This window comes from Phacochoerus africanus, chromosome 9, assembly GCF_016906955.1.
Source record: "Phacochoerus africanus isolate WHEZ1 chromosome 9, ROS_Pafr_v1, whole genome shotgun sequence".
In the NCBI taxonomy this organism is placed as follows: Eukaryota; Metazoa; Chordata; class Mammalia; order Artiodactyla; family Suidae; genus Phacochoerus; species Phacochoerus africanus.
This window is the reverse complement of record NC_062552.1, coordinates 20,886,842-20,900,077: the sequence shown is the minus strand read 5'-3', so window position 1 is coordinate 20,900,077 and position 13,236 is coordinate 20,886,842. Positions and strand designations below refer to the sequence as shown.

General features: G+C 40.9%; 2 protein-coding genes across 2 annotated transcripts in view; both read left to right on the top strand.

Annotated features, from left to right (window-relative positions):
* LOC125136314 (histone H4) overlaps positions 1–13,236 on the top strand; it is a 41,283-nt gene that overhangs the window by 5,185 nt on the left and 22,862 nt on the right. The window lies entirely within an intron of this gene.
* LOC125136298 (histone H1.3) lies at positions 4,548–6,829 on the top strand. Its single transcript, XM_047797021.1, has one exon. It carries the CDS (start codon positions 4,621–4,623, stop codon positions 5,284–5,286), a length of 666 nt encoding a protein of 221 aa, XP_047652977.1. The 5' UTR covers positions 4,548–4,620; the 3' UTR covers positions 5,287–6,829.

Genomic DNA, 13,236 nt, shown 5'->3' with positions numbered 1-13,236 from the left:
TAAACTCTGGCAGTACTTATTAAATTTGGCTGATAATGAACTTTGCCATTTTACAGAGCATTTACACGTACACCGATATCAGCATTCCTGATAAGGAGGGAGCTCTAGGAAGGGGAACCAACATTAATTGAATTGCCACTCTTAGTTCCCAAATTTTTAAAGCACTATTTGCATTGTGACGGTGAAGACTCTGGCGTGAAGACCTAATCCTGTTCTAATAGGTGGCACTATTGGCGTTAGAACTGAAGCCTTTTGATTCAGTCTTATTACTTGTCATCTACCACAGAGCTGTGTCCGTAAAGCATTGAGGGTTCATCGTGATGAACAAAAGTCTGCAAATTAAGAGGATTAACAAAAATTACACTAATAGACTGAAATGCTGTCCCAGTAAAAAGGGTAATTGATGTTCTACATACAGATGAGAGTAATCGATATTTTAATAGATGAAAGACAACACTTACATTCCACAAATTCATATTGAGTGCCTTCCATATACTATGGGGGGATTGAAAAAAAAAAATCCCTTGTCTGCTGGTACTCACTATTTAGGCAGTCAGAAGATTATTAATTTCCTTGAGTCACAGGCGATTTGAGATTTTGTTTGGGTGTGGTTACCTGTAGATTTAGACGTTGTGATCTTCCATACTCTCCTTTTTGAGAAAGCCATCAAATAAGAATCATTGATTGATTGATTCATTCAATAATTTAGGGTCTTCTATATGCCAAGAATGGTGTACAAATATCAGGTTTACAAAGACAGATCACACACATTCTTTTAACGAACTCAAAGTCTAGTAGAAGGGAGCAAGAAGTAAACTCTGGGTGAAAGGTCTTAATATCTACCCAGCAGTTTCCTAGGTTCATTCTGGTAGTGATGGCTGGAGCAGCCCTATCCCAGCAACATTAGCATCACCTGAGAGCTTGATGGACATTCAGAATTTTGGGCCCAACCCCAAATCTACTGAATTTTTGATATGGCATTATAAATAAGATCTCCAGGTGGGTGGTGTACTCATTCAAGTCTGAGAAGCATGCTTTGAGAGCTGTGCTTTCACACGTTAGCTGCTAGCCACATGTGTTCATTCAAATTTAAATTAATTAAAATTCAGTGAAATTAAAAATGACTTTCTTTAGTCACTCTACTTTTTAAGTGCTCAATGACCACGGGCAGGTGTAATGGTTATCTGTTGAAAGGTACAGATACAGAACATTTCTGTCATTGCAGTAGGTTTTATTGGGCTGTACTATGATAGAGAATTTCTTCTGAAGAACTTCCAGTCCCAGCCTGGGAAAGGGAGTGTCATAGATAGCTGAGAATGAGGATTGGGGTATTTTTAAAGTAGAGTAGAATTACCAGGTACACACTTTGGGGTGTACCAGATAGTCAGATACATAGAAGGACAAGTAAAAAGGAAATTTGGAGGAGTTACCATTGTGATGCAGTGGAAACAAATCCGACTAGTATCCATGAGGATGTGGGTTTGACACCTGGCCTTGCTCAGTGGATCCGGGATCTGGCGTTGCGGTGAGCTATGGTGTGGGTCACAGATGTGGCTCAGATCCAGATCCAGTATTGCTGTGGCGTAGGGTGGCAGCTGCAGCTCCGATTAGACCCCTGGCTGGGAACTTCCAAGTGCCTTGGGTGCAGCCCCGAAAAGCAAAAAAAAAAAAAAAAAAAAAAAAAGAGGAAATTGGAAGTTTGACAGTAGTAGTGTCCTTTTTAGGGAATAACATTATATAGATGTGATTAAAAAGTAGTTTCAAGTGGGAGAGTGTCTTCAGCTGAGATCGTCTGACAGAAATTAAAATAGGTGCGCTTTCTCATTACTGTTCTGAACACATTAGATTGTCACACAGTACTCTATTTGCAAATAAATAGATTTGGTATTTACTCATCATGGTCACTTTTTGCCTTAAAAGTTTGAAATTTATGGCATTTTGGAACACCTAAGTACAGGCCCTCTGGACTGCCCTGGTAAGCAGCATCCTATATCTTTCACAGGTATTTACTATGGTGGATGGGGGGTTGACACCAAAACTGAGAGAACATGAAGTCGTGAAACATCCATCGCTTATGCAACTTTAGTCTTCTTAGGTAATTTTTCATCTATAAAAATAAAAATAGTTCATGTCTTAGTCTAGCAGAAAATCCACTGTTTTAGGACATAAACAAATAGAGAGTTCATAAGTAATAAATGCAACTTTTTTGGTGGGGTGCCAAGTAATAGGTGAAACTTCTCAAGTTTACCAAGTAATAGGTGAGACTTCTCAAGTTTCAAGAACCTTGCCCACCCTACAGTTAGAGCATCAGTCCCTGGATCTCAAGCAATAACAGAACCTATACACAACACAGCTTCATTCTTCTCTAAACATCTGGGGAAGAACATTTTAGGGAACATAATATCTCAATTATTGCTCTCCAGGAAGGGCACAGATTACCTGTAAACAATTAAGCAAATGGCCCTGAGCCCCAATGTCATCTCACTTATGTGGAACCTAAATAGCCATGGGAACCAGTAATAGCTGCACAAGAAAGAAATGGTGATGTCTGCTGTAGAAAGAGTTTTTCACCTATCTTAAATTGAGTACATGTATCTTAGGGAGGAATTCCAATAATTATAAAACACCTGATATTATATAATGACGGGCAATAGTAATCTTTTAAAAAATCTGAGTTTTAATTTATCTTGAATTCTAGATAGTATTAGGCTCTGGACTGAAAAGGAAAATGGCGTATATAATGTTTGTTACCATTTGTATTGACAGTGATGCTATTGAAGATGAAAAGGAACCTCTTCTTCCAGGTACTCATAAAATGCCTGTCCTGGGAAAACTGGAAAGCTCTAGATCCAATCGTACAAGCTCCCCTCCCACCTTTTTTTGGCCACATTTGCAGCCTGAAAAAGTTCCAGGGCCAGGCCACGCCACAGTGATAATTTTGGATCCCTCACCTGTGGAGCCACCAGGGAACTCCTAAGCTCTCCTCTTTATGTGCAGTGAATGTATTTCGTCTATAATATGATCTCAAGTCCCAGAGACAGTGCTAGCCAATAATGACTATTTAAAAACAAGCCAAGTGATTTTTATGGAATTAGTTAAGTGCGGAAAGATGACATCAGTAAATATTCTTGTCTCGGAATTGTATGAGAAAATTATCAAATCACCATTAAATATAGGCCAGAATAACTAGATTTTTGGATGTAGAGGTATTTATTAGAAAAAACATAGCACCAAAATACTTTTGTTGTTTATTTATTTTGACAAACATAAGGTTTCATTTCAGTATTTGATTCTTTGGAGGATATTTTATGCTTAATTGTCCAATATTTTCCTTATTCCATTAGTCCTGTGTGTTGCAAAGAGATAGAGTAGTAAAGTCAGTCATATTTGTTATGAAAAATTTGCTCAAATGCTTAGGTGAATATATCCAGCCAATTAATTTAGATTATGACAGCCTGGTTCATATTTTGTTAGTAAAACCCCCAAGGAGAGTTATCAAGAGTCAGAAAGTGATCTAAAATTTTTTTCTTTCTGAATCTCTCTGTCCCTCCTTGCAATATTGAAAAAAGTAAGTCAAATTTGTATTTTAAATAACATGTTGAAATATAGGAAATATGTACACAATTCTATGCTAAATATTAGAAAAGAAAAATTCTATGGACAGGGCATGTATAAGTATTTTACAAATCCAACCCATGTGATCTTACAGTGTTCTTGAGCTCATAGCTGGTAAAATGATGTAGAATTTCTATTCTGTTGCTTCATGATTCACTTTTAGTCTTTGTAGATGGCATGATTGATCTTTAATGCACATTCCAGGTCTGAAAAATCCATCATACTAATTTGTAAAGAGGGTTGGTGACTTGATTTGGAACTGTTTATCTAGAATACAAATGGAGTAGCCTCACACCCCATCCTTCCTAAAATGTTTCAAATACTGAAATACTGGGACCAAACTAGTTTATACACTGATCACTGAAATACTTTTTTCAAAAAAAAAGTATCTTTTCTAAAATAGTTATCCATCTCGGACGTAGAATTTTCTACCCCAGTGCCAATTCCCAGGGCTTAGTGCAAACAAGTTGCAGGAGAGCTGTGTTATTGCTCCCGCGGAAAAACCGTTTTTCCTTGTATATTTGAGTAAAAATGAGCTTATTTATATAGGGTTGCAAAGAAAACAATGTGCATGACAAGGCCCTGGAAGAAAGATTTGCAAAGGAAACAGAGAGAAATAGTAATTTTAAGGAAAATCTGAAAGTTGTCTCGATTTGACTGAAGTTTCAAAGAGAGTTGGGGGAATCGGGAAAGTTTCAGGGGGCCAGTTTTGAAACCAGGTACAGCAAATAAGGCAGGAATGAAGCCTGAAGCGTGTCGGATCAATTTCCCCCAAATCCCTAATTATTTCGTGCCCAGACTTCTTATATTTTTCTTCTTTTTTAAGGGGCAAAAAACACAGCCACTCGGCAGAGCTGAGGAGCCCTTCTTAGCAGCGCGGCGCACCGAGCAGGCAACCAATCATCACTCAGCGACTCTCTATATAAACCCCCAGCCGGCGGCGCCTGGGACACGCCATTCTCATAGTTTAAGCGTACTTTTTGCTTTTCCTGGATAGTCAGAAAGATGTCGGAGACCGCTCCAGTGGCTCCTGCTGCTCCCGCGCCTGCAGAGAAAACACCTGTAAAGAAAAAGGCGAAGAAGACGGGCGCAGCTGCTGGGAAACGCAAAGCGTCCGGGCCTCCGGTGTCCGAGCTCATCACCAAGGCTGTCGCCGCCTCCAAGGAGCGCAACGGCGTGTCTCTAGCCGCGCTCAAGAAGGCGCTGGCTGCCGCCGGCTACGATGTGGAAAAGAACAACAGCCGGATCAAGCTGGGGCTCAAAAGCTTGGTGAGCAAGGGCACCCTGGTGCAGACTAAAGGCACTGGCGCTTCGGGCTCCTTCAAGCTCAACAAGAAGGCGGCCACCGGGGAAGCCAAGCCCAAAGCTAAGAAAGCGGGAGCAGCTAAGCCTAAGAAGTCTGCTGGGGCAGCCAAGAAGCCCAAGAAGGCTACCGGAGCAGCCACCCCAAAGAAGACCGCCAAGAAGACCCCCAAGAAAGCCAAGAAACCGGCAGCGGCAGCTGGCGCCAAGAAGGTGGCCAAGAGCCCGAAGAAGGCGAAGGCAGCCAAGCCAAAAAAGGCCGCTAAGAGCCCGGCCAAGGCCAAAGCCCCCAAGCCCAAGGCAGCCAAGCCTAAAGCCGCAAAACCCAAGGCTACAAAGGCCAAGAAAGCCGTCTCCAAGAAGAAGTAAAATTGTGGCGGGACCTCCTGCTTTGCAAACCTAAAGGCTCTTTTCAGAGCCACCCACTGCTTTCAGGTAAAAGGGCTGAACCTAATGTTTTTCGGTGAATTCTTTTTTAAACTTGCCGCCTTCGTGTGATTGGCTGAGACTGAATGCGCCAGGGGGCGCGCGCGGAACTTTTGAGCGCTAAATGGCTCGGAAAAGAGCCTAAAGATACTCGGCGACGGGATAGTGTTCTCAACCCTTTTCTTGCCATCGGCCTTGTGACTCTTGTTCTACTTTGGTTGGTTGGATGTTGGGCTGGACACCGCCCTGCGCCATGGTCACGCAGCTCAGGTTATTGACCTCCTCGTTGGGGATGGCCTGCTGCAGGGTGCGCGGGACGATGCGGCGCCTTCTGGCTAGCCACCTTGGCCCGCCTGCCCCAGGATCTCGTCCGTCTGCTCCTCCGGTAGCACCAGCACGTACACGGCCGCTCTGGCCCCGACCCGCTCGGAGCAATTGCCCTTGAGCAGACGGTGCGCTCGTCCCACCAGGAACTGGAGCCCGGCTTGCGAAGAGCGGGTCTTGGCCTTTGCTCGCGCTTTGCTGCCTAGTTTCCCAGGTCGAGACACGTTAGGAAAGAGTGCAGTTTGAGGAAGAGGTTGTTCTAGTTTCTAGATGTTTCTAAAATTTCCATTCCCATTGGTTTGCAGTGGCTATTTGGGAGCCAATCAGAACACACTTCAGGACTTTGAGAGGAAATACCGCGCCAATTAGAGGTTGAGATCCTAACTTGTGCATATTACGAAGCCTTAGAAAAGCTTAGATTTTTTGTTGTTGTCGTTGTTTTGGCTTATTTAATGCTGTCCTTATTTCAGGGGATTATTCATCGTATTATTCTGCCTAAATCTGTATAATTGTTGCTACCACCCTGAGGCTAAGGGACAGTGAGAAGTGTAAGTCACCCCTGGCTGGTTATGATTTACCTTTTTCTTTGCCAAATCCTCTCCCCCGCTGATGTTGACTGCACCCAGTGAGCCACAGTTGGCAGTCTATCTTGGTGAATAGGAAGGGAGAAAAAAAAATGCTTTGGGAAAGACCACGATATTGCTTGGAGAGTTCTTGGAGCTGGGGTTAACCAGGTCAAAATAAATGGGCTCTAGGAATTTGGGTTGATTGGGCCTGAGATTTGGGGGATTTTTTTTTTTTTTTTAAATTTCAGGGAAGGTTGCTTTTACTGGCAAATCTTAACAAAAATTTGAGTTCTGCAGATCATTAGGGGCTTGTAAATATAGATGAGGGGAAATTGCATCTTTATTTTCGCAGCTAAGCATTTTCTTCAAGTATACCTGTAGGCAACAATGGTCTTGCCGTACCCGTGAATTTCAACAGTGGCAATCAGATGTGTTTGTATCACTTTGAACATATTGCAGATTCTGGTGAAATAAAGTTTACGAAATTAGGCTGAGTAATTGAAACTGACCTTTGTCATTACACTTGTTGCTCCTTTTTTTGATGTGACCAATGAAACACATTAGACATACTTAATAAATACATTTTTACAACTGTATTTTAATGTCATTGACTTCTTATCCAGTGTGGTTTAAGTATTTAACAACATTGTTTTGAGAAGGTGTTATAAGTTTCCCCAGGCTATCCAAAGTCCACCTAAACAAGTGAGTCCCTGAGCAGATCTCCAGCGGGCAAATACCTTGCAGTTGATATATTTCATCTTATTTCTTTGTTTACAGCATCTTCTCCTACCCTCCTGACCTCCCTCAGCCGCATACACAACTTTTTGGTTAATAGTTTATTAAATTTTACTATTTACATTTTCTTTTTAAAAAAGGATGTCGCCTGCCCGATTATCTTTCCAGCTCTTCCAAGCAGGGGTTCATTTTTTCCCCCATCACGACTGCATATCATTTCTTCTTTCCAGCAAGAGCCAAAAAACTTTACTCTCGTGAGAATAATTTAGTTGAGAAAGGTATCTGGATAAATGGGAAAATATCATGATTACTCAAAAGAATCTTTTTGAAATTAAGTGATTGCTTCACGTGGAAAAGATCAGGAGGAAAAGACTGGTGAGGACTTTAGTATCCAGAATGAGAAGAGTTTGTTTTTTTTTTGTTTTTTGTCTTTTTGCTATTTCTTGGGCCGCTCCTGCGGCATATGGAGGTTCCCAGGCTAGGGGTCTAATCGGAGCTGTAGCCACCAGCCTACGCCAGAGCCACAGCAACGCGGGATCCGAGGCGCGTCTGCGACCTACACCACAGCTCACGGCAACGCCGGATCCTTAACCCACTGAGCAAGGGCAGGGACCGAACCCGCGACCTCATGGTTCCTAGTCGGATTCGTTAACCACTGCGCCACGACGGGAACTCCGAGTATGGTTTTTGATGAGGAATGATGAATAAGATTTAGGAGGGAATGTGACATTCATTAAGAGTGGTTACAGGGAGTTCCCGTCGTGGCGCAGTGGTTAAGGAATCCGACTAGGAACCATGAGGTTGTGGGTTTGGTCCCTGGCCTTGCTCAGTGGGTTAACGATCTGGCGTTGCCGTGAGCTGTGGTGTAGGTCGCAGACGCGCCTCGGATCCCGCGTTGCTGTGGCTCTGGCGTAGGCCGGTGGCTGCAGCTCCGATTCAGCCCCTAGCCTGGGAACCTCCATATGCCGCAGGAGCGGCCCAAGAAATAGCAAAAAAAAAAAAAAAAAAAGAGTGGTTACAATGACTATATAGTATCTTTGTAGTTCATTACATTTTACAAACCACTTCTATGACCACCTCACTGTAAAGCACTTGCAGTAGGTTTTGCTAAACTGCTTGTTTTAAAGTTAAAATTGTGGCTTAGAAAGATGAAATAGTAGTTTCACCTTGTCAATAAATGGTGAATCTGGGTCTCAAACGCAAGTTTCTTTATCCGTAATGTTTGTGTGTATGTGTATTTGCACTGCTTCCTCTCTTTTACATCAATCAATTAGAAAAGGAGTAGAATTCTCTATTTCATTTTTAAGCTCACTCAGCAGGGAGTAACATTCATATCTTTCTATATTAGGCCCTTTATGACCTATTTCAATTCACAATCCCTTTTGGAATGCACCAGAAGCAATTAAACAAGATTCAAGCAATGCGGTTTTCATTGTATTCTGGCTTATGTAAATTAAGTCATATTCCTTTCCCTGGGACAGTCCTAAATTTCCAAGGAAATCAGAACTTGTTCAAATCCTACTCTATTTCTCTGAATTTTTGTTGCAGTTAAAGCTGTTAAAAAGAACATCTTGTCATGAGTAAAGAAGACTAAAGATGTCAAGGTATTTTGTAGCTGGAAGATGAGAGATCAGGAAGTTTAGTTGTAGTCCCTGTTTTTCATCTCTAAACTCCACCCCTAGGAGTGTCTCCTGAAATACTCATCCTTGGATTTGTGATGCTCTTTTGCTGAACAAATGTGGTCAATCAGTGACAAAAATTCAGGTTTAGAAACACTCAACAAATTGACACTTAAATATGGCCAACATCAGGCAGGAGCGTGTGTGAGGAGTTGTTTGCAAAATATTCAATAAGATTAAGAAAAAAAGACATCCTAGTATGGAAGGTGTGAAGGGCATGTTCATATTCTCTTAACTGCAGGAGGGGATTTATGCATATGGTATATATCGGAGCCAAAAGTAATTCTAGCGGCAGCCAGAAGGTGGTACTCTCTCCCTTCTACTTAATAATCAACTGCCTTTTTTCTTTATTTTTTATTTTTTTGTCATTTTGCCATTTCTTGGGCTGCTCCTGCGGCACATGGAGGTTTCCAGGGTAGGGGTCTAATCAGAGCTGTAGCCAACGGCATGTGCCAGAGCCACAGCAACGAGGGATCTGAGCCGCGTCTGCAACCTACACCACAGCTCATGGCAATGCCAAATCCTTAACCCACTGAACAAGGCCAGGGACCGAACCCACAACCTCATGGTTCCTAGTCGGATTCATTAACCACTGTGCCACGACGGGAACTCCTGGCCTTTTTTTAACTGGAGGAGGCAGATTGAATTCATATCTCTGTGTGGAGGCCTTGAATACTCAGGCCTTCAGTCACGAAATCAGGTAGATGATTAAATAAGTCCGGGTAATGGACCTTTTCTCTCTTCACATTCTATCCTAAACATCTCATAACTGGGATGAGTCCATTGTTTCCTGGCTAGTATCCTAACCAGTTTCTCCAGCTTCTAATTCTCAAATTCTGGTCATTCTGTTCATTGTCTTATGAAATGTGTCATCAGCTCCCTATTGCCTTAGGTTCCAGTGAGAACTTTATAGCCTTTTTTCATAATAATACTTTCGACTCACACTAATTAGCACTAATAATAACTCAAAGTTACCTTTCTATTCCTTTGTTGTTGTTGTTTTGGACTTTATTCATCTGTAATACCTTCTCTCCTTTGTAACTGGGAGAATTTTTCCAATTTATCTCAAGTTCCATCTCCATGAATAAATTCCCCTGATTAAAAAAAATCCAGTTTTGAAGGTCCCATTGTGGCTCACAGGTAACGAACTTGACTAGTGTACATGAGGAGGTAGGTTCTATCCCTGGCCTAGATCAGTGGGTTAAAGATCCAGCCTTGCTCTGAGCTGTGTTGTAGGTTGAAGATGCAGCTTGGATCCTTTGTTGTCTGTGACTGTGGTGTAGGCTGGCAGCTGCACCTCCAATTTGATACCTAGCCTGGGAACTTCCTTTTTTTTTTTTTTTTTTGGTCTTTTTGTGGTATGTGGAGGTTTCCAGGCTAGGGGTCTAATCAGAACTGTAGCCGCCGGCCTACGCCAGAACCACAGCAACGCAGGATCTGAGCTGCATCTGCGACCTACACCGAAACTTACGGCAACACCGGATCCTTAACCCACTGAGTGAGGCCAGAGGTCGAACCTGAAACCTTATGGTTCCTAGTTGGATTCATTAACCACTGAGCCAAGACGGGAACTCCATAGTCTGGGACTTTCATATGTTGCAAGTGTGGCACTAAAGAATTAGAAAAACGAATCCGACTAGGAACCATGAGGTTGAAGGTTCGATCCCCGGCCTCGCTCAGCGGGTTAAGGATCTCACGTTGCTGTGGCTGTGGTGTAGTGTAGGCCGGTGGCTACAGCTCTGATTGGACCTGTTAATGTTATATTTTTATTGATGCGCATTGATTATTTCTGTGATTCACCGTAATAATTATAGTATAATAGAACATAGTCATATATGACCCTGTACATTTTCAAAATCCATTTTCTTTAACATATATGAAAGCATTAAGATGTTAGTATTCCTATGACAGCTCTTCAAAGGAAATGCCTCAGGCATAACTAATGAAGATCATCCTGATGCCAGTATGTTTAATATAGCAGTGCCTACCTAAGGGGAAAAGTTTGGCTCTGCTTCATTATCTGAAATTTTCTTAGTTTCAATTTCTTTCTCTGTACAGTACTAATAGGATAATAATTATGTATAGTAGATAACACTAGTATACAACTATTCAACTTGCTTTATATTTTGGAGTCTTCACAGACTAATGCATGACTTTGGGCCCATTCAATACAACGACTCAACAAATGTTGATTATTTCTACTTGGCAAAACTGTAGTACTAAAGTTGCAAGAATTCTATCAATCCTTTATGTCTGTAATCAGGAATGCACTGAATTGTGATTCTTGTTTGTTCAGTAATTTTTAATTTTAAAATCCAATTTGACTAGATAATTTCCTGAGGATTGGTTTTAGGCAAAGGACTTTTCTACATGTTCTGGTGGATTTATTCATGTAAGTAGATGTTTTCCGTCCCCTCTTGGTCCTCATCTTGACATTTATCATCTGGTAAGACAGAAACACACATAAAAAAACTTACTGTGCTAGAATCTCAAAAAAGCACAGGATATGGGAAACCATGTTCTCACATGGAATGCCTTTTAAAAATCTAATACTACATTTGCAAAGAACAAGAAAAGTGACAAACCTTTAGTCACACTAATCAGGGAAAAAAGAGAAGACACACTTTACCATTATCATGAATGAGAAATAGGACCTCATTACTGATTCTATAGGCATTAAGAGATTAATAAAGTAATTTTATGAACAACTGTATGCCAAATATTTTGATAATTAAGATAAAATGGGCAATTTCCTTGAATGACTTGAACTACTGAATCTTACTAAAGTATAAATAGATAAGTTGAATGTTCCTATAGTTATTAGAAAAAAATGCGTGTATAACATTAAAACATCCTACAAGGAACATTTCAGGCGCAGATGGCTTCTCTGGTGAATTCTACAAAACATTTAAAAATGAACCAGTTCTATAGAAACTCTCCCCAAAAGTAGGAGGAGAGCATTCCTTCCAACCCAAACAATGAGACCACCATAACTTGATACGAACACCAGGAAAAAAATTATTAGAATGATCATTCTTACCCTTATCATTCCGTAACATAGTGGAGATCCTAGACAGGGCAATCAGGAAGGAAAAAATAAATAAAAGGCATACAAATTGAGAGGCTGTCTCTATTTGCAGACGTACAATCATTTCCTTAGAAACCCTAAGGAATCTACCAAAACATTACGGAATAAATGAGTATAAGAAAGCCATATGATACAATGCAAAATCAGTTGTATTTCTACATACTAGCAAACTGAAAAAAAAAAAAAAGGCATTTCTATCTGCTAGTATCAAACAATCAGAATCTGAAATCAGAAAAATGAAGTTAGGCAGTTTCTTTGAAAACTGAACATTCACATGACATACAACCAAGTCATTCCACTTCTATTTACCCAAGAGAAACATATGTCCACACAGAGATTTATACATAAATGTTCATCACCGCTTTATTTGTAACCACCATAAACTGGGAACAACCTGATGCCCATCAGTGGGTGAAGAAAGAAACAAATCCTGGTGCAGCCATGCAATAGAATACTATTCAGTAATAAAGTGAAATAAATTATTCATATATGCAACAAGAATAAAAAATCTAATACTACAAATATCTAACACTCCATTATTGGAATTATGAATAATTGAGCTTTTTTTTTTTTCATATGTGGACACAGACTCCCCAGGTCCTGAATCTCAATGTCTGTCAGACTTCTAAAAACAAAGATTTCTTCTATAAAACCCCTAGGAATTACAATGGTCCCGTACTTATTTATAGCCTTGTTTCTGTTAAACTTACCACCACTTTTCCTTAGTGCTCAAGAAGAAACAGCCCATTGAAGAAGAAATTAACAGAAACCTCTCAATTTTGTAGTTAAAGTTCCCTCACCCATCTTGAAACTCAAATTTGCTGGAGTTTGAATAGATATAAAATCCTTCCAAACAGTATCCTAATGAGTAACGACTTTTCCACATTTCCAAATAACAGCTTGTACAGTTTGTGAACAAAATTCGTGATTTCCTTTCCCTTCAGCTAGCAGTTTGGAAATAGGAATCTGTTACTTCCATGGGAAGGAGTTATCTGTTTAATACAGAATAGTATAATATTGCTGTTTTGTATGAATGAGAAGAGGAGACAGTGTATTTTCTGCGAGAGCTCTCAAACTTCGTTCCAGCAGATTTTCATGTTTTAGTGACAAATATGAGGTACTTTCATGAGATCTGATTTAGAGATTAAGATAGGGAATTTAGGAAAAACAGCGAAAAAGGCTCACGAAACCTGCATTCTTCCTTTCTTTCACAGAGACTCACTCAGTAGCTCTTGTGGGTTTGCTTTTGCTCTTGCAGATTAGACCTGGGCAAAGACCGCCACAAAGTTCTTAGCAACTCTCACGGCCAGGAGTCTCCCCTTTGAGTGCTCCAGCTAATAACCTAAACCTTGGCTCCGTTTTAGGGGTGGCAATATATTCCCTGTACAGCCTCAACAGGTTCTGGCCTTTTCTAGCGAGCTTGGCCTCAGTTCTGCTGAGCAAGAGCACAATAGTGTAAACCAAAGGTTTAGCTACACCCAAATGTACCGGAACTGCGTAA